At 46.6% G+C, this 27,939-nt stretch overlaps 1 protein-coding gene across 3 annotated transcripts in view; it reads left to right on the top strand.

Annotated features, from left to right (window-relative positions):
- The window catches only part of LOC309704924 (NLR family CARD domain-containing protein 3-like), a 38,674-nt gene that overhangs the window by 3,766 nt on the left and 6,969 nt on the right, over positions 1 to 27,939 (top strand). The window contains exons 4-9 of one of the 3 annotated variants that reach the window (XM_082530434.1): positions 130 to 246; positions 24,372 to 24,471; positions 24,634 to 24,835; positions 25,010 to 26,810; positions 27,331 to 27,504; positions 27,734 to 27,907. In XM_082530434.1, coding sequence (XP_082386560.1) covers positions 130 to 246; positions 24,372 to 24,471; positions 24,634 to 24,835; positions 25,010 to 26,810; positions 27,331 to 27,504; positions 27,734 to 27,907 — 2,568 coding nt within the window. Of the gene's footprint in view, positions 1 to 129; positions 247 to 19,930; positions 20,007 to 24,371; positions 24,472 to 24,633; positions 24,836 to 25,009; positions 26,811 to 27,330; positions 27,505 to 27,733; positions 27,908 to 27,939 lie in introns of those variants that run through there. The other 2 variants (XM_082530436.1, XM_082530435.1) reach the window with 2 other exon arrangements.

Here is a 27,939-nt window from a genome sequence, read left to right on the forward strand (position 1 = left end):
TGAGAGCAGGAAAATGAATATTTGCAGTTCTGGCCCAGCTCTTGATCATTGAGGCAGTACGCTTAACCTACCCTGACAGAGCCTCAGTATCAGAGGAAGACCTTTATTCTTCTCTTCTCTGTCTAACAGGATCTTTGGGAGACGTGCTGAACCTGGACCTGAACCCAGCTGTGTGTCCTTAAAGAGTGATGAGTCTAAAGATGCAGACCTTCATTTTAAAGTCAAACAGGCGTCTGCTGCAGAGAGGTGAGCTGTTAAACTCCTTCATGAACTCTTTCAGAGCTGATTTAACTGCTCGATGTTGTTGGATTTAAACTGCAGTGCAAACACGTCATTCCCTCAATCCCATGTCTCTTAAAAACAAGCCTTTGGCTTCTAAACAATATGAACTGGTGGTTGTTCCCATTCTTAATTTACAGTGTTTAATATGATGTCAGCCCTCCTTTTGCATTGTGCTGTTACGGAATAAATAAATATTCTTAGTGCTTATTTTGTCTTTATATTGTTTTAGGTAGGCCAGCAGATTAAAGATGCTACTTTTCAGTTAAAAAGTGTTTGAAAGGTCACAAGTGGTGAGCAAGACTGAAATACTGGGCAAAAATAGGAAACTGTGCAGAGAGAAAAACATAACTAAGTAACACACACACAAATCAAGTCAGGCCAGAAGAAGTTGTTTTGTTCACAAACTATGTGTGACGTTTCAGTACCAAAAACAGCAGACTATATTATATATATCCGGCCTGTAAGGCTTCAGATCTGCAGAGGGTTTAGCCTTGTGCACATCCCTTTCCAGAAAGTAATGATTGAATAAAATAATTATAAATAATTGACCACACTGAGTCGTGTTTTCTCTGTCAAGTAAAAGAATAAAAGATAAAAGAACAGAATTTAATACTTGGTGCTGTGAACCCGGATTCTTTTATGGCTGAGAGGACAAATTTGGCCCAAGGTGGAATCATGAAATAAGGCAAACAGAGGACCAGTCTAATAGAATTTAAAGGTAAGCACCACCTGTCAGGATGCAAGTCTTGGAGTCAGCTAGTTGCCATGGAAACACATTCCATCAAACTCTCCACGCTCTGTTCTTGAGTTAATCTGAAGGCCACTTGACATTCGGAGGTCTGTAGTGATTGGCTCTACAGAAAGTTGCACATCAGCATCCACAGACCACTTCACGGCTAAGCTGTTGTCTTTCACAATCACTTCAGAATCAGAATCAGAATACTTTATTGATCCCTGGGGGAAATAATTTTTTTGTTACAGTGCTCCATTATAGACCAACATAAACCAACATTAACAAGACAGACAATACACTAACTAAGAATAGTACAATATATACATACATACATACATACATACATACATACATACATACATACATACATAAGTCACTCATAAATAAATAGCTGGAAAAGAAACATGTGTAGTTGTAGCAGTAACCAGTGTGTTAAGTGGATGCGTTGTACAGGGAGCCACAGGCAGGAATGATTTCCTGTGTCGTTCAGTGGTGCTTTTCGGTAATCTCAGTCTTTCACTGAACGTGCTCCTGTGACTGACCAGCATGTCATGGAGTGGGTGGGAGGTGTTATCCAACATTGTCTTTATCTTGGACAGCATCTGCCTCTCCGACACCACCTTGAGGGAGTCCAGCTCCATCCCCACAACATTGCTGGCCTTACCGATTCGTTTATTAAGTCTGTTGGCATCTGCGACCCTCAGCCTGCTCCCCCAGCATGCAACAGCATAGAGGATCGCACTGGCCACAACAGACTCGTAGAAAATCCTCAGCATTTTCTGGCAGATGTTGAAGGACCTCAGTCGCCTCAAAAAATAGAGACCACTCTGGCCCTTCCTGTAAAGTGCTGTGGTGTTTTTAGCCCAGTCCAGTTTATTGTCAATGTGTACTCCAAGGTATTTATAGTCCTCCACAATGTCAACACTGACCCCCTGGATTGAAACAGGGGTCAAGTGTTTCCTGGTCTTCCTGAAGTCCACGATCAGTTCCTTGGTCTTTGCCACGTTGAGCTGCAGATGATTCTGCTCACACCACGTGACAAAGGAGTCGACCACAGCCCGGTACTCTGTCTCATCATCCCTGCTGATACATCCAACCACCGCAGAGTCATCAGAAAACTTCTGAAGATGGAGGTCTCTGTGCAGTGGCTGAAGTCTGTGGTGTAGAGGGTGAAGAGGAAGGGGGAGAGGACAGTCCCCTGTGGTGCCCCTATGTTGCTGATTACCTTGTCAGACACACACTGTGGGAGACGTACATATTGTGGTCTTCCTGTCAGGTAATCAACAATCCAGGACACCAGAGGAGCATCCACCTGCATCGCTGCTAACTTATCACCCAGGAGCGTCGGCCTGATGGTGTTGAAAGCACTGGAAAAGTAAAAAAACATGACTCTCACAGTGCTCGCCGGCTGGTCCAGATGGGTGTAGACATGATTGAGCAGGTAGATGATGGCGTTCTCAGTTCCGAGACGAGGTCTGATAAGCGAACTGAAGGGGATCCAGATGTGGTCTTACTATGGGTCGCAGCTGGTCCAGGATGAGCCTTTCCAGGGTCTTCATGATGTGGGAGGTCAGTGCCACGGGCCTGTAATCCTGGGGGCCACTGGGACGTGGCGTCTTTGGTACAGGGACGAGGCATGATGTCTTCCACATCACCGGGACCCTCTGCAGACTCAGACTCAGCATAAACAGTTTATGAAAGACTCCACACAGCTGGGGGGCACAGGTCTTGAGGACGAGGGGACTCACTCCGTCTGGTCCAGCAGACTTGCCTGAGTGAAGTCTCCTCATTTGCATCTCAACCTGGTATTGAGTGAAGGTGATGGGTGGGGGAGGGGTGTCAGGAATCTCACAGGAGGCAACAGCGCCATGTGAAGAGAGAGGCTGGCACAGTGGTGTGGCTCTGGGTTCCAGGCTGACTACAGGTGAGGTTGTGGGGGTGGGAGCAGACACTGTGGTGTCGAATCTATTGAAAAACAGATTCAACTCGTCGGCTCTGTTCTCACCTCCCTCAGCTCCCCTGCTGTTGGTTGGCCTGAATCCAGTGATGGTCTTCATGCCCCTCCACACCTCTCTCACGCTGTTCTGCTGGAGTTTCCACTCCAGCTTCCTCCTGTAATTGTCCTTAGCCTCTCTGATCTTGTCCTTTAGTAACACCTGGATCTTCCTCACCTCCTCTTTGTTGCCCCCTCTGAAAGCCCTCTTCTTGTTGTTGAGGAGGGCTTTGATGTCCTTAGTCACCCACGGCTTGTTATTGGGGTAACAATGAAAAGTCTGAGCTGGAACAATGGAGTCGGTGCAGAAAGTTATGTAGTCTGTGATACACTCAGTAAGCCCATTGATGTCCTCGGCGTGAGGCTCACAGAGTGTTTCCCAGTTGGTCACCTCGAAACAGCCCTGTAGTTCCGCTAAGGCCTCCTCTGACCACCTCCTAACAGTCCTGGTGGTCACAGGTTCCCTCCTCACAATGGGCACATAGCGGGGGGTGAGGTGAATCAGGTTATGATCTGACCTACCAAGTGGGGGGAGGGAGGAGGAGCTGTATGCATCCTTGACGTTAGCATACAGTAAGTAAATGGTAAATGGTAAATGGCCTGTATTTATATAGCGCTTTACTAGTCCCTAAGGACCCCAAAGCGCTTTACATATCCAGTCATCCACCCATTCACGCACACATTCACACACTGGTGATGGCAAGCTACATTGTAGCCACAGCCACCCTGGGGCGCACTGACAGAGGCGAGGCTGCCGGACACTGGCGCCACCGGGCCCTCTGACCACCACCAGTAGGCAACGGGTGAAGTGTCTTGCCCAAGGACACAACGACCGAGACTGTCCAAGCCGGGGCTCGAACCGGCAACCTTCCGATTACAAGGCGACCTCCCAACTCTTGAGCCACGATTGCCCCATAAGTCTAAAATTTTCTCTCCCCTGGTGGGACAGTCCACATATTGTCTGAATGTTGTTAGTGTATTGTCCAGTGATACATGGTTGAAGTCACCCGAGATCACAATAAAGGCACTCGGGTGCTGAGTCTGTAGCCAAGCTATGGCAGAGTGGATAGTGTCACATGCAGCTGTGGGGTTAGCAGAGGGAGGAACATAAACAGCCACCAAGATGACGTGAGAGAATTCCCTGGGTAAATAATATGGCCTGAGTCCAACAGCACACAGTTCAGTGTCCGGGCAACAAATCCTTTCTTTTATTGTTATGTTGGCAGGGTTACACCACCGGTTGTTAACTAAAACAGCAAGCCCACCTCCTTTCCGCTTACCGCTAGCGATGCTGTCCCTGTTGCCCGAAAAGTGTGGAAGCCTTCCACAGAAGCATTCTCATCGGGAATGTCCTGGTGCATCCATGATTCGGTGAAACACATCAGGCTACACTCTCGGTATTCCCTCTGACTCCGTACCAGTGCTGAGAGCTCGTCGATTTTATTCGATAACGATCGCACATTTCCCATCACGATAGACGGCAGACACGGTTTATACCTCCTCCTCCTCCTCGCTTCGAGCCTCCGCTGTCTCACTGTCTCCTTCTTTCTTCTCTTCTGTCCTTGACCTCTGCATCCCCGATGTGTTTTCCTCCAAATTTCAGCTGGTACTTCTGCGGGCCTGGCCAGCGAGCCGGCCGGCATCAGGGCGATCAGCTGATCTCTGGAGTAAACAGTCCGTGAGTGTAGGAGATGTGCCGCGGTCCCGTTCCTTGATAAAAGTAACAGTTCCACGGCCACCAGAAGAACAAAAACTCTCTCAATCCACATGATTGAGTAAAAGATAATAAACGGATGAAAATACAAGTCAGAAAAAAAAGAATACCTAGGAAAAAAGAGCTAAACTAAGAGAAAAAGCAGGAGCGACTATAACAGGCTGCACGCTGGTTGGCGCATGCGCACTCTATTATAATCCCACTAACCCTGACTGTGCAATAGTTAGCAATGTGGACATGTCACACCTGAACTCAATGCGCAGGTAACATCCTGTCACGGCACCACACTGGAGTTCACTGAATGAGCGGCTTGAGAGCAAGCCACTCATTCACAGCTGTTTGAAGAAGCAGTCTGCATGTGATGGCTGTCTACACTTTATGTCATTAGGGCTGCAACTAAGGGTTACTTTGGTTGTTAACTGATTTACCAACTTTTCTCTGATTAGTTAACAATTATTTCAACAACTCTTATCTGTGCTTCCTGTGGGCAAATCTCCTCTTCAGGCTCCAGTACCTCACCTGCTCAAGTCAAAACCAAATCTATTTTTAATATTACTCAGTAGAACTGTCAGAATAAAACTGAAATCAATCAAAAATATTAGTTCATATAAGTGCTAATAGTATTTAAAATATAAATGTTGTCAAGGAAACAAGAATGGTTGTAATGATTTCCTATTGCATTATATCATTAGCTAACAAACTGAAATGGTGTTTGTTTAGCAAGCATCATTCTGAGAAGTTTCCAGCAGGTAAACTAACATAAAGATTACTGTACAAACATTAACAAGTGCATCTATAATTGAGAATTTGTGTGTGTGTGTTTTTGTAAAAAAATATTTATACAAGTTACACATTTTTTTGTTAAGGTCTGGTTACAGATACAAAGAAAAAAAACTGCGTAAAACTCTGCGCTCAAGTTTCCTGGCTGTGTGTGCGTTTCAAATTGCAAGTATGAATTTTGATCCAATTTTTCTTCCTTTGTCAATGTCATGTGTTATGTGCGTGTGTTGGTGGGTTATTTGTTTCTTAATGCGTGTATGCAAATTCACCTGTGCAGTCGCTGTGATTGGTGGCCCTAAGGAACGGCCTGATGTAACTGGTTCCTGCTGTGGACGTGAACTATAAAAGGGCGACTGAAGAGCTGCGGTGCGGGGGGTGTGGCAGACTTCCCTGCACTTGCCTCAGGTCCAGACGGAGTGGCCGTAGCCATAGTATTTAGTTAAAAGGTCGGGCATGTGTGTGAAGTGCGGAGCAAGTAGGGGTGAGCTGCCAATTATTTTGGGAAGCCTTCTTTTCTCCTGTGTTTTTAGACCAGGGAGGTCAGACTGTGTTATTTCTTTCTTTTCTTTTCCTTGAACAGGTCAGAGGGTAACCAAAGCCTAGGTTGAGTTTTGTTTGTTGTGTTGGCCTTAGCTGACCCCGAAATTATACACTCCCACTACCTTGAGTGCCATTGTTGTGAATAAACCATTGTTAAAAGTCCGATGCTGTGGCTGTGTCTGTTTGGGCGTGGGAAGTCACGGGACACCCCGCTCTTGTTACGGTCATTTTGAGCCGGGTTGTAACATGATTTGGGGGCTCATCCGTTTTGTCTCGTTTTTGTGATCTGTGGTTTGTTCGGTCGGCTTTTCTTTTGTGTGTGGGGAGGAGTGAGGTGTGTGGGGGAGGATGGGGTTTTCTTTAGATGACTTTGTTACCTCGCCTTCCTGGGATAAGATAGAGTTGTGTAGAAAGGCGGATTTGCTTATTATAGCAAGTTTTTTGATATTAAAGTGTCCTACAATGCCCGTAAAGCGGAGGTGAAGGTTGCTTTGTGTGCAGGTTTGGTGGAGCGGGGCATTCTCCCTTCCCCGCAGGCAGCTGTAAAGCGGCCTGGTAGGGGCGGCGTGGAGGTGGCTCTGGAGGCTGAGCCGGAGCCAGATGCCAAAGGACCCGTTAGCGTGTCTCCAGCTGAGGTGGAGCCCGATGCGGATGAGGCGGGGTCGGATGTGGCCGAGGTGGGGTCTGGGGCGGCTGAGGAGCCTCAGGCAGTAGGGTCTACGGAGGACCTCCGTTTGACCCTCCGTATTAGGGAGATAGAGGTTTGCGCTAAAGAGCTTGAGGTGCAAGCTATGCACCTCCGGGTCACAGCGTTGGAGTTGGAACGTAAGCCCGCCGCTGTCTCGACACCTGTTTCCGCTGCCTCCACACCTGTCTCGAGTCGCCCTGACACATCCACAGTTACTTCACCAAGTTTTGACATCACCAAACATGTTAAACTAGTACCTCCGTTTCGGGAGGCTGAGGTTGATTCCTATTTTGATGCTTTTGAGCGTATAGCAGCTGCATTGAGTTGGCCTAAGGAGTTTTGGGCACTGCTACTCCAATGTAAGTTAATCGGCAAGGCTCAGGAAGTATGTACTAGCCTTTCCGTTAATGACAGCCTCCAATATGATATTGTAAAAAAATCAATTCTGCACGCGTATGAATTAGTTCCTGAGGCTTACTGTCAGAAATTTCGTAAAAGTGAAAAGACCGCTGAACAAACCTTTGTGGAGTTTGCCCTTGAGAAACATCGCTTGTTTGAACGCTGGATGCAAGCCAGCAAAGTGAAGGATATTGAGGGATTGAAGGAGTTGGTTCTTTTAGAAGAATTTAAAAAGTGTCTCCCGGATCAGTTGGTAGTTTATTTAAATGAGCAGAAGGTGATGTCCCTGGCAAAAGCAGCAGTTTTAGCAGATGAATTCACCCTCACACATAAAGTCATTTTTCCAACCGGGGCAGCACGAGAACAGACCCGAAGGGCGAGACAGGAGGAAACTGAAAGGCGGGAATGTTTTTATTGCCGGGAGTCTGGTCACCTGATTGCCAGTTGTCCTGCGCTGTGGAAGAAAGAGGCGCAGAGGGTCTAAGGGACCCGTGGGGCTCATTAAAGTAGTTTCCCCACCTATCTGTCCTGACCAGATGCAGGGGTGTGACCCAGAAATGGAGGTAGAGTCACATTTTAATCCCTTCCTTTCCCAAGGCTTCGTTTCGGTGGCAGGAGAAGAGAAGGACAGGGTTACTATCACCATTCTCCGAGACACCGGGGCACATCAATCTTTTATGTTAGATGATGTGTTGCCACTGTCGGATAAAACCGCCTGCCACACGGATGTGTTGGTGTGGGGAATTGAAATGAGTGTTCTTCGGGTGCCCCTTCACAGAGTATATCTACACTACCTATCACAACTGGACCTGTGAAGGTTGCCATAAGACGACAGTTGCCGTTTAAAGGTGTGTCGTTTATCTTGGGCAACGATTTGGCCAGGGGGAAAGTGCTTCCACCGCCTGAAGTGATGGATACACCTGTTGCTGCTGATCCAAAAGCGACAGTTTTTCCCGTTTGCGCTGTTACGCGGGCGCAAGCGCGCAAATTTGCTGATGTGGTTAGTATCGCAGATACGTTTGCGGCTGGGGAGCAAAAATCTTCTGTACGGGAGAAAGACAGTGTGGGGGATAAATGCAGTGTGCTAAAATTAATACTGGCATTGAGCGGCGATGTGAATAAAGAAGCTTTGGTAAGCACTCAGGAAAATGACAAGTCTTTGAGTTCCTGTTTTGCAGCCGTTGTCACGGCTGGGGAAAGCACCCTTCCCTGTTTTTTCCTGCAGGATGGCGTGTTAATGAAGCGGTGGTCTTCTGATCAGAGTGGAACATCAAGTGTTGCACAGGTGGTGGTACCATCTCAGCATCGTGATCTGGTGCTAAGCTTAGCACATGATGCCGGCATGGCTGGGCACCTCGGAATAAATAAAACTTATTACAGAGTGCTGGGCAATTTCTTTTGGCCTGGCTTAAAAAAACACGTAGCTGATTACTGTCGGTCTTGTGCCACCTGCCAGTTGGTGGGCAAACCCAATAAGCCCAATCCACCTGCGCAGTTATCTCCTATTCCATTAATGAGTGAACCTTTCGAAAAGGTAATACTAGACTGTGTGGGACCGTTGCCGAGAACAAAAGCCGGTCATCAGTATATTCTTACTGTAATGTGCTCAGCAATGAGATTTCCGGAAGCCATTCCGCTGCGTACGGTGAAAGCCAAAGCAGTAATTAAAGCTTTGATCAAATTCTTTTCTGTGTTTGGGTTGCCGAAAATCATTCAAACGGACCAAGGCGCCAACTTCATGTCCAGAGTCTTTGCACAGGTTGTTAAAGAACTACATGCTAAGCATGTTACATCCAGTCCATATCACCCCGAAAGTCAAGGTGCTTTGGAAAGGTTCCACCAAACTCTCAAAGTTATGTTACGTAAGTTCTGTTTGGAGTCTGGTAAAGAGTGGGATGAGGGGTTGCCCCTATTGTTGTTTGCCATTAGAGAGACTAAACAGGAGTCGCTGGGATTTAGCCCTGCGGAGTTGGTTTTCGGACATGTGGTCCGAGGCCCTCTCCGACTTTTGAGGGAAAAATGGCTGTCGGAGGCCCCGGAGGAGCCATGTAGTGTACCTGACTATGTGAGTCAGCTTCGAGACAGGCTTCGCCTAGCGTGGAAAATAGCCGGGGAAAACCTAAAGCCAGTGCAAACTAAAATGAAGGCTCGTTTTGACAAAAAAGCTGTGGATAGAAGTTTTCAACCAGGGGAGAAGGTGTTGATGTTATTGCCTGTAGTAGGGTCCAGTTTACTAACGCAGTTTGCTGGTCCTTACAGTGTTGAATGTAAACTCGACAATAACCATTATGTGATTCGCACTCCAGATCGGCGGCAAAAAACCAGGGTTTGTCATGTGAATACGTTGAAACTGTTCTATCCCCGTGTGCGCTGTTGCCATCCTCCCCGCCTATAAACTGTCGGATGACGGATTATCTGGGAGGGATGATGCATTAGGTAGTGGGCTGAAAAATTCAGTAATTTTAAATGATCTTGAATCATTTGTTGCCGATTTACCTGAAACTGCTCAAACTGACACCATTACTCTGATAAAAAATAACGTGTCGCTTTTCTCTGATCACCCGCGCCAAACGACTGTCTTAAGTCATGACGTTGATGTGGAGGGCCAAAAGCCAATTAAACAACATGTGTACCGGGTGAATCCAGTAAAAAGGGAAATAATGCAGAGAGAAGTCAATTACCTCCTTGAGCATGGCTTAGCCGTTCCAAGTGCTAGCGCATGGAGCTCCCCATGTGTGTTAGTGCCCAAATCTGACAATACTCCTCGATTCTGCACAGATTATCGAAAGGTGAATGTGGCCACTAAAGCAGACTCTTTCCCATTACCTAGGATGGATGACTGTGTTGATCGGGTGGGATCCGCTACTTATGTGACCAAATTGGATTTATTAAAGGGATATTGGCAGGTTCCTTTAACTGCAAGAGCGTCTGAGATCTCTGCATTCGTTACCCCCGATCACTTCCTTCAGTATACCGTGATGCCCTTTGGCTTGCGTAATGCTCCAGCGACATTTCAGCGCCTGATGGCTAAGGTTTTGGCCGGGGTCCCTAACTGTGATGCCTACTTAGATGATGTGGTCATTTATTCTGCTTCCTGGAGCAGTCATCTCCAAACCCTCTTAACTGTTTTTAAGCGTTTCGAGGAAGCATCGCTAACTGTAAATCTGACCAAATGTGAGTTTGGAAAAGCCACCATCACCTACCTCGGAAAGCAGGTGGGTCACGGGCGAGTGTGCCCTGTAACCGCTAAGGTGGAGGCTATTATTGAGTTTCCGATTCCACAAACAAGGAGGGCGTTATGCCGCTTCTTGGGAATGTGTGGTTACTATCACGGTTTCTGTAAAAACTTTGCCTCCGTAGTCGCTCCCCTGACTGACCTAGTCAGCCCAACCAAACCCTTCACATGGACTGCGGCGTGCCAAACTGCTTTTGAGTCAGTGAAAACTTTACTGTGCAGTGCCTCAGTTTTAGCAGCACCTAACTTTTAATCTCCTTTTAAGTTGGTGGTGGATGCCAGCACAACTGCAGCGGGTGCGGTTCTGCTGCAGGCAGCTCATCACGGAGTGGACCGTCCGATCTGCTATTTCTCGAAGAAGTTCAATAAACACCAAGTGAACTATAGCACCATCAAAAAGGAAGCGCTTGCATTATTGCTAGCCTTACAACACTTTGAGGTCTACGTCGGGTCTAGCTCCGTGCCAGTTCAAGTGTTCACAGACCATAATCTGCTTGTGTTTCTTTTCCGAATGCAAAACTCCAACCAGCGACTCGTGTGCTGGTCCCTCCTTTTACAAGACTTCAACTTACAAATTAGCCATAAAAAGGGCCTCGATAATGTCCTCGCTGATGCCCTATCTAGAGCAGTGTAAACAGGTAGGAATTAAACATGCAGTGGTTGTTTAATTCTTATGGTGGGGGGTGTTACGTGCGTGTGTTGGTGGGTTATTTGTTTCTTAATGTATGTATGCAAATTCACCTGTGCAGTCGCTGTGATTGGTGGACCTAAGGAACGGCCTGATGTAACTGGTTCCTGCTGTGGACGTGAACTATAAAAGGGCGACTGAAGAGCTGCGGTGCGGGGGGTGTGGCAGACTTCCCGTGCACTTGCCTCAGGTCCAGACGGAGCGGCCGTAGCCATAGTATTTAGTTAAAAGGTCGGACATGTGTGTGAAGTGCGGAGCAAGTAGGGGTGAGCTGCCAATTATTTTGGGAAGCCTTCTTTTCTCCTGTGTTTTTAGACCAGGGAGGTCTTTCTTTTCTTTTCTTTTCCTTGAACAGGTCAGAGGGGAACCGAAGCCTAGGTTGAGTTTTGTTTGTTGTGTTGGCCGGTACGCCGGTACCGGGAATGTGTGGAGTCCCGCTTCCACCAGGGCGACACACGGAGTATGTGGCACGGACTACGCACCATTACGGACTACAAAGCCAGGGACACTGCGCCGATCAACGCCGACTCTGCATTCACCAATGAGCTGAAGCAGTTCTACGCCCGTTTCGAGGTTAGCCGGGCGGCTAATGCTATCTACCCCCTGACTACCGAGGACAGTGACGTCATCAGCGAGAGACCGGTGACCAGCATCGCGGAGCATGACGTCCGTGCGGCATTGAGGAGAGTGAACACAAGGAAAGCGGCGGGGCCAGACGGCATCACCGGCCGTCTGCTGCGCTGCTGTGCTGACCAGCTAGCAGGTGTGTTCACTTACATTTTCAACGAGTCCCTGGCGAAGTCTGTGGTCCCCACATGCTTCAAAAGATCCACCATCATCCCTGTGCCCAAGAACAGCAAACCCTCATCCCTGAATGATTACCGGCCAGTTGCACTGACCTCGGTAGTAATGAAGGTGTTTGAGAGGCTGCTGAAGAACATCATCTCCTCCTCCATCCCAGACACCACAGATCCGCTGCAGTTCGCCTACAGATCCAACAGATCCACAGAGGATGCCATCGCCCACGTCCTACACACCACTCTCAGCCACGTGGACAAGAAACAGGGTAACTATGTGTGAATACTGTTTGTTGATTACAGTTCACCGTTTAACACAATAGTGCCCTGCAGACTGTTCACAAAGCTGAGGGACCTGGGACTTAACAGCCGTCTGTGTGCATGGGTGTTGGACTTCCTCACTGGCAGAACTCAGGTGGTGAGGGTGGGCAGGTGCTTCTCCAACAGCATCACCATCAACACAGGAGCACCTCAGGGATGTGTCCTCTCGCCACTGCTCTACTCCCTCTACACTTCAGACTGTGTGGCCACCCATGGCTCCAACACCATTGTGAAGTTTGCTGACGACACAGTGGTGTTGGGTGCCATCTCCAACAACGATGAGGCGGCCTACATGGATGAAGTGAAGAATCTGGCATCGTGGTGCCAGGACAACCACCTCCAGCTGAACGTCAGCAAGACCAAGGAGCTGGTGGTGGACTTCAGAAGGGGTCAGCACAGAGACTACAAGCCCATTATCATCAATGGAGCTCCAGTGGAGAGGGTGCAGTCCTTCAAGTATCTTGGTGTCCACATCTCCTCAGACCTGACATGGGCTGCCCACATTCAGGTCCAGACCAAAAAGGCTAGGCAGCGCCTGTATCACCTACGACAACTGAGGAAGTTCAGGGTCTCTCCAAAGATCCTCAGGATTTTCTATACAGGCGCTGTGGAGAGCATCCTCACACAGAACATGACATCGTGGTTTGGGAACAGCTGTGTGAAGGACCAAAAAGCTCTCCAGAGAGTGATCCGTACAGCAGAACGCTGCTGCAGGATTGCTCTCCCCCCGCTTCAGGACACCTACACCAGGAGATGCCGGACTAGAGCAGCGCAGATACTGAAGGACCCGTCCCATCCTGGCAACAAACTGTTCCAACTTCTGCAATCTGGTAGAAGGTTCCGCATCATCCGGGCAAGGACAGAGAGACTCAAGAGGAGCTTCTATCCCCAAGCCATCCGTGCCCTAAACACACACACCCGCCCTCTCACATCATCTATAATTGACTGAGACAGGACTCTTCCAGACACTCTAAACCAAGGCACAATGTACATTCCAAATTCCTTTAATTTTAAATATGTTTATATTGTCTATCCTGTAAAATAGTCAGATGTCTATTCATATTAATGTACAGAATTCACCTGCTTGCTGCTACTACTGCACATTCACCCAATGCATATACTATATATATATATAATGTAGTGTGTCAGGCTACATTTCACTGTGTGTTATACTTGTATAACTATGCATGTGACAAATAAAGAACCTTGAACCTTGAACCTTGAACTTAGCTCACCCCGAAATTATACACTCCCACTACCTTAAGTGCCATTGTTGTGAATAAACCATTGTTAAAAGTCCGATGCTGTGGCTGTGTCTGTTTGGGCGTGGGAAGTCACGGGACACCCCGCTCTTGTTATGGTCATTTCGAGCCGGGTCGTAACCTGATTATGTTATGAAATCACAAATTTAACAATCCAACCAGAGAACAGATGGGTTTGGCTGTCGGAGGGGTGCTTTACTGAGCTTCAGATCCTGGTTGGGTAAATGCCATTTCACGTGCCACTGTTTTCCTTCATCACCACGAAGGAAAACCTGTTCGTGTCCAAGTTTGGTGAATTTTTTTTGTCACAGGTTTACGTGCTTATACATGGACCTCCAGAGCCTTTTCAACAACTCTGTGGATCTCGGGGGGAAAGCAGTGTTGTGGAAATGACAAGCGCTTTACTAGTCGGGATAGTTATAAAGCTTTCTTCGTTGTGAATGAGCGATACATGTTTTTATTGAAGATTTGAATATAATACAACACAAACTTTTGTAGAGGATATAAAGTCAGAGAGATACATGCTTTATAATGACAAGGAGCAGGTGCATCTAGTAAACGTAGAGCTGGTGCAAAAAACGAGAGAGCTCAGCGACTAACACCACAAATTTTTGGATCCTTTGCTCTTAGTTAGCGGTCAGCACAGTGGATGCCACCTCCATTGTGAAAAGACCTATATACTGCAAAGTGTGACTCACAGTAATGGTCCTGGGTCAGCCCTGACTTTGTGTGAAGGTAATACTAAAGTAATGGTATTTCTGACCACAGGGTCAAGATGGCGCCTGTGTTTGGCTGTGCTGCTGCCTTCGTCCGTGTGTTTGTTTATTTTATATGCTATGCAAGTGTTTTTGTTGCAGTTTTTTCTGGTGTCACCTCCCTTCGGATTTATGATCGTCATGCGTTGCTAGTGATCAAATCTGCAATGGATAGCTTTCAGAGTCAACGAAATGAGGCTGTTTTCCTACCGCCGTTAGAGTGCAACGCAGCACCCGGTTTACCTCCACTCTTGCCGGTTAGCTCATTTTTGCTTTAGAGGCCTTGTTGGAGAAAGCAGAGTAAGCGAGCTGGCCTTCATGTCCTACTCCGTCGTCTTCGGAAAGAGATGGACCTTCGGGGACTCTATTCCTGGGTTGCTACCGGTGAGATTCGCCTGAGACTTGTCGGAACTTGATTAATCCCCACAACCCACTATGTTTACCACCCAGGCTGCCATCTGAAAGCATGGAAAGCCAAGCCTGATCGCGGCAGGAACCCTGTTTTGCTGCGCGGCTTACCGCATAGCGCGGACTCTGTCTACCCTTGTCCCAGTGAGTCGCAGCCTTAAATGGATGTTAATTAATGCCTGCTCAATCGCCAATAAGTCTTATATTTTAAGAATGAAGTCTCACATCTGTGAGCTTTGTCCTGCTGACTGTTCATTTATCTGTGCACCTCGGCTATCTGGACGAGGAGGTGGAACAGCTGTAATTTTTAAAAAGACATTTTTATGCCAGATGGTTTCTTCAAGCTGCTACAACTCTTTTGAGATGCTTAAATAATAAAAATAAAATAAATAAAATAAAAATAAAAATTGGAAGAGAAAAGCCCATATACGGCACTTTAATTTATCGTCCACCTGGGTCTGCTGCGTCTTTTTTGTCAGACCTACAAGAATTTTTAACTTCCACTATTAAAATGGGCATGGTTATCATTGTTGGAGATTTCAACATTCATGTGGATGACTCAACAAACAGTAACACTAAGGAGTTCCTGACCATTATGGACTCTTTCAACTTTGTTCAGCATGTAGCAGGGGCTACTCATACGGCTGGGCACACTCTGGTCTTCACCTATGGTGTTTTCCTTGACCACTTGAATTTAAATGAAGTTGTCTCTTTTACTGTATCTGTTAATTCAGAGTACCATCCTCAAGGTTCTATTAGGCACAGGTGCTTTATTGACGACTCTATAATTTCTGAGTTTTCCTCTTTTTAATTTTAAAAGTTCTTCTAACGAGGTTGAGCTTTTAACTAATTCTTTTAATGAACACTGTCTTGCCATTCTAAATCAGGTTACTCCTTTTAAAACCAGTTATTGCTCTGTTAGTTCCCGCAAACCACGGTTAAATAATCAGACTCGTGGTCTTCGACGCTCCTATCGATAAGCAGAGCGTCTGTGGAAGTCCACTGGTCTGATTGTCCATCGTGAGGACTTTAAAGAACTACTTTACCTATATAATGAGTCAGTCAAAGAGGCCAGATCCTCTTACTTCAATAATATTATAAATCGTCATAAAAATAATTCCAGAGTTCTATTTGATACCATCAACAGTATTGTTTCTCCTCCAACCCAGCATGCTCTGTTGCTTTCTGATGAAGATTGTAATACTTTCCTTAATTACTTCTGTGTTACACATTTCGATGTTTTTTTCCTCGCTACCTAGCCTGACCTGTCTCCACAATGTGATGTTTGTGTATTGTATGTACGGTCGGCAAGGTCTGTCATCTCGGTTGTGGGCAAAAGACCTGCAAGTGACAAATAAAGGCTATCTCATCTCATCATCTCACCATGATCATAGCTCCTCCTGAGCTACATTCTAAAATTAGTCAGGTTCTTGCCTCTTTCTGTCCATCTGTCAAGTCAAATATTTGAAATCTTGGCAATACAAAACGCAGCAGCCAGACTACTAACTTGTTCTACCAAATGTGTTCACATTACTCCCATCTTATATTCTTTACATTGGCTCCCAATAGAGTTTAGAATTCGCTTTAAAATTCTTGTTTTAACATACAGAGCACTAAATGGCCAGGCTCCAGATTATTTATCCAAGCTTCTTATAAAATACACTGCTGCTCGTCATCTCCGCTCACAGACTCAGAGTCTGTTGTAATACTGTTGTACGTACGTAACATAAAAATAAAGCCCTGTACACGACTGAAGACAAAAGGGGACAGAGCCTTGTAGTCTGTGGCACCAAGGCTGTGGAACAGTTTACCACTACAATTACGTTTGCTTGACTCTGTGGATTCTTTTTCAAAGCAGTTAAAAACTTTTCTGTTCAAACAAGCCTTTTGTTGATCTACATATTTTATATTTTTTACATTATTTACATTTGATCTTTTACATTGTGTATAATGTCTATTGATTGTATTGTTTATTTTAATATTTGTGCACAGCGCTTTGTGACTGTCTGTGAAAAGTGCTTAATAAATAAATTTTACTTACTTACTTACTTACTTACACTGATACACCACAACTTTATCCTTTCAACAGCTACTGAAAGTTAGGGGACCTAGCTTGTAAGAGTCTTATGGGATATTCACATAGAGATCCTCCAGCTTCAAACTGTATTACCCTTTTAGGACCTGAAGCTCAGTACAGCGCCACTCTGACAGCCAAACCCATATGTTCTCTGATTGGATTGTTAAATATGTGATTGACATGACATTGACCAATCGGATGAAAGGAAGAAAAATTTGGTCAAAATTCGTACTCGAAAGTTGAAACGTCCGCGAATCGCTACCTTATCGTGGTGGAGGGGTTTGTGTGTCCCTGGGATCCCAGAGGCTATGTTGTCCAGGGGCTTTTGCCCCCTGGTAGGGTCTCCCATGGCAAATTGGTCCTGGGTGAGGAACCAGATAAAGAGCGATTCAGAAGACCCTTATGAAGAAAACATCGAGGGAACAGTTTACCCTGCCCGGGGTAGGGTTACCGGGACCCCACCCTGGAGCCAGGCCCAGGGAGGGTGCCCAAGGGCGAGCGTGTGGTGGCCAGGCCTTAGTCCATGGGGCCCTGCCGGGCACAGCCTGAAAAGGGGACATGGGCCCATCCTCCCGCAGGCCCACCACCCGCAGGAGGTACCATAGGGGTCGGGTGCATTGTGTGCCGGGCAGCGGCCAGGAGCGGAGGCCCTGGCAGACTGATCCCCGGCTACCAAGACTGGCAATCGGCATTATAAAGTTGATAAGTTGAAACTCACACACAGCCAGGGAAGTTGAGCTGAGAGTTTACGTAGTTTTTTGCTTTGTATCCGTAACTAGACCTTAACAAAAAAAATGTGTAACTTGTATAATTTTTTTTACACGCACAATTTCTCATCTATGCAAAAACATAACACTTTCAGATATTTTGGTTTACATGGTCAAAAAACTCAAAACTACGCAATCTGATTTACAAAATATTTATGACCACATTTTGAGCCCATACAATTCATACCCTAGAATAAATGATTATCATGTAAGCTCAACAAGAGTGCCATTCATTACAATGATTAGTTTTTCTGGTCATACAATATTCATGCATTTTGAAACATACATTTTGAATGAATGTATGTTTCATGATAGTGATGCTAAGATTTGATCACAGAGAAAACTGAAAAGAAAGAGATATTGCCTTTCAATTCGATTCAATTTTATTTATATAGCGCCAAATCACAACAAAAGTTGCCTCAAGGTGCTTTATATTGTACAGTAGATACAGAGAAAACCCCAACAGTCATATGACCTCCTATGAGCAAGCACTTTGGCAACAGTGGGAAGGAAAAACTCCCTTTTAACAGGAAGAAACCTCTGGCAAAACCAGGCTCAGGGATGGGCGGTCATCTGCGAGTTTTTTGGACTTCCTGATAATAATGAATTACAGTCGTCCAGCCTGGAAGTAATAAATGCATGAACTAGTTTTTCAGCGTCACTCTGAGACAGGATATTTCTAACTTTAGAGATGTTGCGCAAATGGAAGAAAGCAGTCTTACATATTTGTTTAATATGTGCGTTGAAGGACATGTCCTGGTCAAAAATGACTCCAAGGTTCCTCACAGTGTTACTGGAGGCCAAGGTAATGCCATCCAAAGTAAGAATCTGGTTAGATACCATATTTCTAAGCTTTTCAGGGCCGAGTACAATAACCTCAGTTTTATCTGAATTAAGAAGCAGAAAGTTAGCGGCCATCCAGGTCTTTATGTCTTTAAGACATTCCTGCAGTTTAACTAATTGGTGTGTGTTATCTGGCTTCATGGACAGATAGAGCTGCGTGTCATCTGCATAGCAGTGAAAATGTATGCTATGTCTTCTAATGATGCTGCCTAAGGGAAGCATGTATAATGTAAACAGAATTGGTCCTAGCACTGAACCCTGTGGAACTCCATAATTAACCTCAGTGTGTGAAGAGGACTCTCCATTTATATGCACAAACTGGAGTCTATTAGATAGATATGATACAAACCACTGCACCGCAGTACCTGTAATACCTACAGCATGTTCTAATCGCTCTAATAGGATATTATGGTCAACAGTATCGAACGCTGCACTGAGGTCTAGCAGGACAAGCACAGAGATGAGTCCACTGTCAGAGGCCATAAGAAGATCATTTGTAACCTTCACTAAAGCTGTTTCTGTGCTGTGATGAGCTCTGAAACCTGACTGAAGCTCTTCAAATAAGCCATTCCTCTGCAGATGATCTGTTAGCTGTTTGACAACTACTCTTTCAAGGATGTTTGATATGAAAGGAAGGTTGGAGATTGGCCTATAATTAGCTAAGACTGCTGGGTCTAGAGATGCTTTTTGAGTAAAGGCTTAAGTACAGCCAGCTTGAAGGCCTGTGGTACATAGCTGATTATTAGAGATAGGTTGATCATATTTAAGATTGATTGATTGTGTCATGGTCCTGGGTCGTTGACCCAGCGTTTTGTGTTTTGTGATTATTTCCCTCTGTTCTAGTTATTCTGTGTCCTCCCCCCTTGTGTCCGGTTTGGGTTCTAGATTTCCTGTTTTGTTCTGAAAGTCTGTGTCTGTTGTCATTGTGTTCAGCTTGTGTCCTCCAGTCATCATGTGTATTCAGATCAGCTGTTCTTCCCTCCTGTGTGCGATTACCCGATTACCTTGTGTGTGTGTGTATATATAGTGGGTGTCGGTCTGTGTTCGTTGTCGGCTCGTCTGTGTTTCTTGGTATCCTGGTCCTTGGTCTGCGTCTCTCTGCTCCGCTCTCCGTTTTGTAAGATTTCAGGTTTGCTCTTTAGTTTCTCCCAGTTTAGGTTTCCGTTTGTAATTACTCGTGCTTCATTGCCTGTTTTTGCCACTACCACCCTGTAAATAAAACGTCATTCGTATCATCAGTTTGCTGCATTTTGGGTCCTCCTTTTCCTCCACACCACACGGCTCCCTCCCCCAGCCGTGACAGTACGAGCCGACCAAACATGGACCCAGCGGCATCCGCACCTCCCGAGGAGCTTCGGGAGGAACTAATTGACTCTGTTTCCAGGTTGGTTAACCTATGGCTCGAGCATGAGGGGGAAGAGTGTCTCCGTGCTGTAGAAGCCAGGCTACAGCAGCTCATCTCTGCTCACTCCTGGCTGCTGGACTCTCTTCACCCGCTCGCACAGGACTTCATACTCAACGAACTGCACCTTCACCCACCAGCCGCTACCGCTTCCCAACTCAGCCCGGCGGCGAAGATTTTGCCCGGCCCGCCGGAGGTTTTGCCCGGCCCGCCGGAGGTTTTGCCCGGCCCGCCGGAGGTTTTGCCCGGGAGGAAGCGACGATCACGCCGTCGGCGCATCACCCCACAGCCGAAGACTAGGACTTTGGAACTGCCAGCTGTGGTGAGTGAAAAGGACCCTTTTTCTGTTTTGGACTGTGTGTCTGTTTATTCCGGGGCTGTGTTTTTTGAGTCGGCTGCCCTGCCGGTAGCTCAGTTAGCTGCCCAGCAGCCACTAGCTCAGTTAGCCACTCAACCGTCACCCCCATTACAGTCACAGCCAGACCTATTAGACACTTGGTTACAATCCATAGCTCAGTCAATAGCTCAGTTGACAAGAGACTCATCCGCCTTATTATCACCTATTCAGCCATCGTTGTCACCAACTCCTCCTGCACAACAAGTTAAGTCCATCCAACCCGGAAAGAACTATTTTTCACCTGTTCATGTCAAGCAGAGAGACACACCACATAATATTGTAATCAGTCCTCAAAAGCTGGCCAGCCCAGAGACTGTGACACACTCCAGGGCCTCCCCAGAGGCTGGGTCCCAGCCCCCGGCCGACTCTGGACCCCTGGAGATTAAGAAGCCAGCTGAGGACTGTATCCGGCTGTCGCTGCCCGAGCTGGGTCAATGCTCTGTGCAGCTGCAGTCTGCCTTGTGTTTGCCAGAGGCCCGTGTGCCTGCTGGTTCTGACCCGTACCTGCCAGAGGCCCGTGTGCCTGCTGGTTCTGAACTGTGCCTGCCAGAGGCCCGTGTGCCTGCTGGTTCTGACCCGTACCTGCCAGAGGCCCGTGTGCCTGCTGGTTCTGAACTGTGCCTGCCAGAGGCCCGTGCGCCTACTGGTTCTGAACTGTGCCTGCCAGAGGCCCGTGCGCCTACTGGTTCTGACCTGTGTGTTCCAGGGGCCCCGGTGCCCACTGGTCCAGAGACTGTTTTCGCTGGGGGGGCCGAGGAGCCCGTCCAGCCTCCTGCTTCGCCTGCTGGGGGGCCCGAGGAGCCCGTCCAGCCTCAAGACTCGTCAGCTGGGGGGCCCGAGGAGCCCGTCCAGCCTCAAGACTCGTCAGCTGGAGGTTCAGGAGAACCTAGCCAGCCTCCTGCCTCGTCAGCTGGAGGGCCCGAGGAGCCCGTCCAGCTGCCAACTGCAGCCTCATCATCCTCGCCAGCTGCAGCTTCATCCACGCCACGGGCAGCAGCAGCTTCTTCCACGCCTGCAGCGCTACAGTCTCCGGCTTCCACGCCGTCGCCTGCTGCAGCCTCATGATCCTCGCCAGCTGCAGCCTCCGAGCCTTCATCCTCGCCCGGTGCAGCATCGTCATCTGCCTCGCCTGGCCCGGCTGCAGCATCGTCATCTGCCTCGCCTGGCCCGGCTGCAGCCTCGTCATCTGCCTCGCCTGGTCCGGCCTCTGCTTCAGCCTCGTCATCTGCCTCGCCTGGTCCGGCCTCTGCTTCAGCCGCGCCTGGTCCGGCCTCTGCTTCAGCCGCGCCTGGTCCGGCCTCTGCTTCAGCCGCGCCTGGTCCGGCCTCTGCTTCAGCCTCGTCTGGTCCGGCCTCCGCTTCAGCTTCAGCCGCCCCTGGTCCGGCCTCCGCTTCAGCTTCAGCTGCGCCTGGACCAGCCGCTGCTTCGGTCTCGTCTGGTGCTGCGACGGCCACGCCACCTTCGGGTCCCGAACTGCCGCCTCGACATCGGCGGTCATCTACCAGGCCGCTGGTGGAGCGTCATCGTCAATATGGACGACCTCCTAGACGCCGCCGCTGCCTTCCGCGCGGTCGGCCTCCAGACTTGTGTCATCGTCGCCATTGCTGTCCGCACGGTCGGCCGCCTGAACGGTTTCCTCGTCGCCGCCGCTGCCGTGTGCACGGTCGGCCCCCTGAACTGCCTCCACTCCGCCACCGCTGCCTTCTGCTCGGTCGGCTTATGGATCTACGTCGCCGACGTGGCCGGCCTCAGAAGATGAACTGTCCTGGACTTCTGAGTTGTCAGCCTCCGGGCCGGCCTCCTGAACTGTGTTTTGTTCTCGTGCTCCAGCATGTGTGTTTTTGTTTTGGACAATTCTCTCAGTTCGCTGGAGCTTGTGTTGGTCCCTCCGTCCTGGGCCCCCGCCGCCCGCCCTGGGTTGGTCGTCTGTTTTTGTTTTGGGCTGTCTGGAGCCAGCCCTTGGAGGGGGGGTACTGTCATGGTCCTGGGTCGTTGACCCAGCGTTTTGTGTTTTGTGATTATTTCCCTCTGTTCTAGTTATTCTGTGTCCTCCCCCCTTGTGTCCGGTTTGGGTTCTAGATTTCCTGTTTTGTTCTGAAAGTCTGTGTCTGTTGTCATTGTGTTCAGCTTGTGTCCTCCAGTCATCATGTGTATTCAGATCAGCTGTTCTTCCCTCCTGTGTGCGATTACCCGATTACCTTGTGTGTGTGTATATATAGTGGGTGTCGGTCTGTGTTCGTTGTCGGCTCGTCTGTGTTTCTTGGTATCCTGGTCCTTGGTCTGCGTCTCTCTGCTCCGCTCTCCGTTTTGTAAGATTTCAGGTTTGCTCTTTAGTTTCTCCCAGTTTAGGTTTCCGTTTGTAATTACTCGTGCTTCATTGCCTGTTTTTGCCACTACCACCCTGTAAATAAAACGTCATTCGTATCATCAGTTTGCTGCATTTTGGGTCCTCCTTTTCCTCCACACCACACGGCTCCCTCCCCCAGCCGTGACAGATTGATTGATTGGTAATTTATTTCAACATGTTAAAAATATACAATATACAAGTACATTTACATACTATACAAATTACATACAAAAAAAACCGTTCTGATTAATTTAATTTACATGTTGAAAGGATTGAAGATTGAAGAATTAATTAATGGCAGGACTTCTTTGAGCAGTTTTGTAGGAATGGGGTCTAAAAGCAGTGTTGGGAAGGTTACTTTTAAAATGTATTCCACTACAGATTACAGAATACATGCCCCAAAATGTATTTTGTAATGTATTTCATTACGTTACTCAATGAGAGTAAAGTATTCTGAATACTTTGAATTACTTAATATATTATCATGCTTTTTACAACCACATGAATGTACTATTGCTTTGATATTTATTACTATTACTGAAGGTCCGCGGCTCCGAACCGTAGTAAAGGGACCTCTGGCTAATACGTCGGGTTCGTGTCGGGCTCATAGCCGAAAACTAGCTTTACTTTGTTGTCTGGGTCAACTTTGCTTTCAAGAGACAGAGAGAGGCGTTGAAAGGCTGCTCCAACGGAACTTATTGTTTCGGAGGAAAACACGAACACAGGGTACAGTCGAGTCTTAATAGCTTACTTACAGCTGGGCTCGTCAGGCACTCTTCTTGGCTGCAGTGGTTATTATTATATTTACATGCTTCCATCTCCCGTTTCTGCTCGATGACAACTCGTACTTTTCCACTCTCCTTTTTCTCTCTCCTCGTGCAGACACATAAAGGGTATGACAGTCCATTCTCCCTGCAGCACGGACTACACTGCCCATAAGGCTACATTCTTTAGGGCTGTGCCTGTAACACTCTGCCTATTGCCTTCATATTAAATCATTTTTAAAAATATTTCTTCATGTCATTATGAGACGTGAGATTGAGACACGGGTATTAGGGTTTCTTAATGCGTGTTTTCTTTGGGTTTCCACCGGCGTGGAATGACCAAAAATAGAGGGTATAGCCAAACATATTGTGGTGAGCTCAGACAAGGATGAGACAGAGGTGTCGTTTGGTCTTGCTTCCCCGAGTTTCCAGGGAGCACAGCCATTTATTTTCCAACAGAAACACACCGCCGCTAACCCAACTGCTCGGCATAGCTTAGCACAACAACAACAACAAAAAGGCGCTCTCTCACCCAGGAAATACACAGTCGCAGACAGAGCGCGTCGCCTTGTAACCATGGCAACCGTAACACTGCCGCCTGGAACAACAGAACATAGCAGTCAAACAAAACCAGACCTGACCTGCCACAATATGAAACAGGAAAAGACCACCGTGTAATCCATTTATTTCAGCAAAGTAACAGTATTCTAAATTCCACCTTTTTAAACGGTAACTGTAACGGAATACAGTTACTCATATTTTGTATTTTAAATACGTAATGGCGGTAGATGTATTCCGTTACTCCCCAACACTGTCTAAAAGACATGTTGATGGTTTGGAGGAAGTAATTATGGAAGTTAACTCAGAAAGATCAATTGGAGAAAAAGAGTCTAACTTAACGTCAATGGTACTAAAAGTAGCTGTAGATAATATTACATCTGTGGGATGATTATTGGTAATTTTTTATATAATGATAAAAATTTTATTTGTGGAGAAGTTCACGAAGTCATTACTAGTTAACGTTAAAGGGATGGTTTGCTCAATAGAGCCTTTGTGCTGTGATGTTTGGGGAAAAAATAATTTACTGAACTTATGAATTTATGTTGCTGGAAAAAAATGCTAATTTGTCACAAAATATATTTTCAGACGTTCACTAAATATGCTCATTTTTTTTTACAGAAAAGTCAGCGGGATCAGATTGGATGACCAGGAGAGCTCAGAGGTTCCCAGTGGTCAGTCTGCCCAGCAGCATCAAACACACCTCGACTCCGTATTTATGGTCTGTACATGTACAACAGCTACTTTTACATCTATTCTGTTCAAAGACATCTCCATGCTGCTCTTTGTAGACCAGTGGATCGTCAGTGTGTCCAACATGGATCTGATGTTTGGCTCCTTGATTTCAGTCTGATTGGCTCATTCATAAAGTATTCCGTTCCAGCTGCTGGAGGACAACATCATCACTTTTGTGAAGAACAAGCTGAAGAAGATCCAGAAGACTCTGAGTCCAGATTACCCAGAATGCTTAGAGAGTCAGAGGGAGGATGATGAGCAGAGGAGCAGCAGAGAGGCATTTGTGAAGATCACACTTGACTTCATGAGGAGAATGAAGCAGGAGGAGCTGGCTGACTGTCTGCAGAGCAGTAAGAAGATTTTGCTAAAGATGAGCTGCTGGCTGAATAAAATGTTTATATAAGAGATAAATGTTGCTTTCAAGAGATGGGACAACATGGTTATAGTCATTTCTCAGTGGGGCAGAAACTGTCATGAAAACATGAAGTGATTGTTAATGTTGTGTTTTTGCGATTGTTCTTTAGAACATCCAGCTGGAGATTGTTACTGCAAACATAAATCTGTCTTGAAAAAGAAGTTCCAGTGTGTTTTTGAGGGGATCACTAAAGCAGGAAACCCAACCCTTCTGAATCAAATGTACACAGAGCTCTACATCACAGAGAGAGGGACTTCAGAGGTCACTGATGAACATGAGGTCAGACAGATTGAAACAGCATCCAGAAAACCAGACAGACGAGAAACAACAATCAGACAAGAAGAGATCTTTAAAGTCTCACCTGGAAGAGATGAACCAATCAGAACAGTGCTGACAAAGGGAGTGGCTGGCATTGGGAAAACTGTCTTAACACAGAAATATACCCTGGACTGGGCTGAAGACAAAGCCAACCAGGACATCCAGTTCATATTTCCATTCACTTTCAGAGAGCTGAATGTGCTGAAAGAGGAAAAGTTCAGCTTGGTGGAACTTGTTCATCACTTCTTTACTGAAACCAAAGAAGCAGGAATCTGCAGCTTTGAAGACTTCCAGGTTGTGTTCATCTTTGATGGTCTGGATGAATGTCGACTTCCTCTGGACTTCCACAAAACTACAATCCTAACTGACCCTAGAAAGTCCACCTCAGTGGATGTGCTGCTGATAAACCTCATCAGGGGGAAACTGCTTCCCTCTGCTCGCCTCTGGATAACCACACGACCTGCAGCAGCCAATCAGATCCCTCCTGACTGTGTTTCCATGGTGACAGAGGTCAGAGGATTCACTGACCCACAGAAGGAGAAGTACTTCAGGAAGAGATTCAGAGATGAGGAGCAGGCCAGCAGGATCATCTCCCACATCAAGACATCACGAAGCCTCCACATCATGTGCCACATCCCAGTCTTCTGCTGGATCACTGCTACAGTTCTGGAGGATGTGCTGAAAACCAGAGAGGGAGGAGAGCTGCCCAAGACCCTAACTGAGATGTACATCCACTTCCTGGTGGTTCAGGCCAAAGTGAAGAAGGTCAAGTATGATGGAGGAGCTGAGACAGCTCAACATTGGAGTCCAGAGAGCAGGAAGATGATTGAGTCTCTGGGAAAACTGGCTTTTGATCAGCTGCACAAAGGAAACCTGATCTTCTATGAATCAGACCTGACAGAATGTGGCATCGATATCAGAGCAGCCTCAGTGTACTCAGGAGTGTTCACACAGATCTTTAAAGAGGAGAGAGGACTGTACCAGGACAAGGTGTTCTGCTTCATCCATCTGAGTGTTCAGGAGTTTCTGGCTGCTCTTCATGTCCATCTGACCTTCATCAACTCTGGACTCAATCTGCTGGAAGTGAAACAACCAGCCGTCTGGTTGTTGAAATTATTTAACACACCAAAACTACAATCTCTCCACCAAAGTGCTGTGAAAATGGCCTTACAGAGTCCAAATGGACACCTGGACTTGTTCCTCCGCTTCCTCCTGGGTCTTTCACTGGAGACCAATCAGACTCTCCTACGAGGTCTGCTGACACAGACAGGAATTAGCTCACAGACCTATAAGAAAACTGTTCACTATATCAAGGAGAGGCTCAGTGTGATTCTGTCTGCAGAGAAAAGCATCAATCTGTTCCACTGTCTAAATGAACTGAATGATCGTTCTCTAGTGGAGGAGATCCAACAGTCCTTGAGATCAGGAAGTCTCTCCACAGATAAACTGTCTCCTGCTCAGTGGTCAGCTCTGGTCTTCATCTTACTGTCATCAGAAGAAGATCTGGATGAGTTTGACCTGAAGAAATACTCTTCTTCAGAGGAGGCTCTTCTGAGGCTGCTGCCAGTGGTCAAAGCCTCCAACAAAGCTCTGTAAGGAAATATGTGGTGATCCCTTTAGTTTTTAAATATTGTTTTGAATAGAAGAATAGGCTACCACAGATTTAAAAATATTTTAAAATTTTTAAAATCTGGTTATAGAAAGAGATTTCATTAAAGTTTTGGTTTGTGTCTCACCTTCAGTGCAATCCCTCTCTCTCTCTCTATTGTTTTTCTTTTTAACACAAATCTCTGATACAACTGTCCTGATTGTATCCAGTATGGATGGAAAAACGTGGACTTCATAAATGAAATTGCCTCTAAGGTCCTGTTTCTTGTCAGTAACCATATCTAACTGTAAGGCTGCCATCACCAGCCTGTGTATATATTGCATTAGGTTTCCTGGTGATCTAAACTTTATGCAGGTGTGAGTTTGAATGGTTGTCTGTGTCTCTGTGAACTAAGGGGAAGAGACTGGTTAAAGAATTTACAGTAAGTTAGATTTAAGAAAGAGACCAACAGCACTTTACTAACTGTAGCACACTTTGTTTGTTTTTTGTTTTGTTTTTTTTAGGCTGAGCAGCTGTAACCTGTCAGAGAGCGGCTGTAAAGATTTGTTGTCAGTCGTCAGCTCCCAGTCCTGTAATCTGAGAGAGCTGGACCTGAGTACCAACAGCCTGAATGATTCAGCAGTAAAGTTTCTGTCTGCTTCAGTGAAGAGTCCACACGCCAAACTGAATGTTCTGAGGTCAGATCAATTTGTATTCTGTATTTGGTTTGTTTGTTTTTATCAACTGACAAAATTAAACAACTTTTATTCATTGTTCTTTCTTAGCATTTTTAGTCATTTCTGTGTTAAAGTGGAGTTTTACTAACCTGATCAGAAGAAGACAATAAGGATTCTTTAAAATACAGGATTAGTTATTGCACGCTGATTACACTTTAACAACAGTCTTTGTTCATGTTTTTATTTTCAGACTCAATGTCTGTCAACTCTCAGAGGAAAACTGTGAAGCTCTGTCCTTAGTTCTCAGCTCTCAGTCCTCTAGTATGAGAGAGCTGGACCTGAGTATAAAAAACCTACAGGTTTCAGGATTGAAGATTCTGTTTACTGGACTACAAAGTTTAAACTGTGAACTCAATACTTTGAGGTCAGATCAAAAGATAATTTGTTTTTTCAGAA

The sequence above is a fragment of the Aulonocara stuartgranti genome (assembly GCF_965226115.1).
Source record: "Aulonocara stuartgranti genome assembly, chromosome: 4".
Lineage (NCBI taxonomy): Eukaryota > Metazoa > Chordata > Actinopteri > Cichliformes > Cichlidae > Aulonocara > Aulonocara stuartgranti.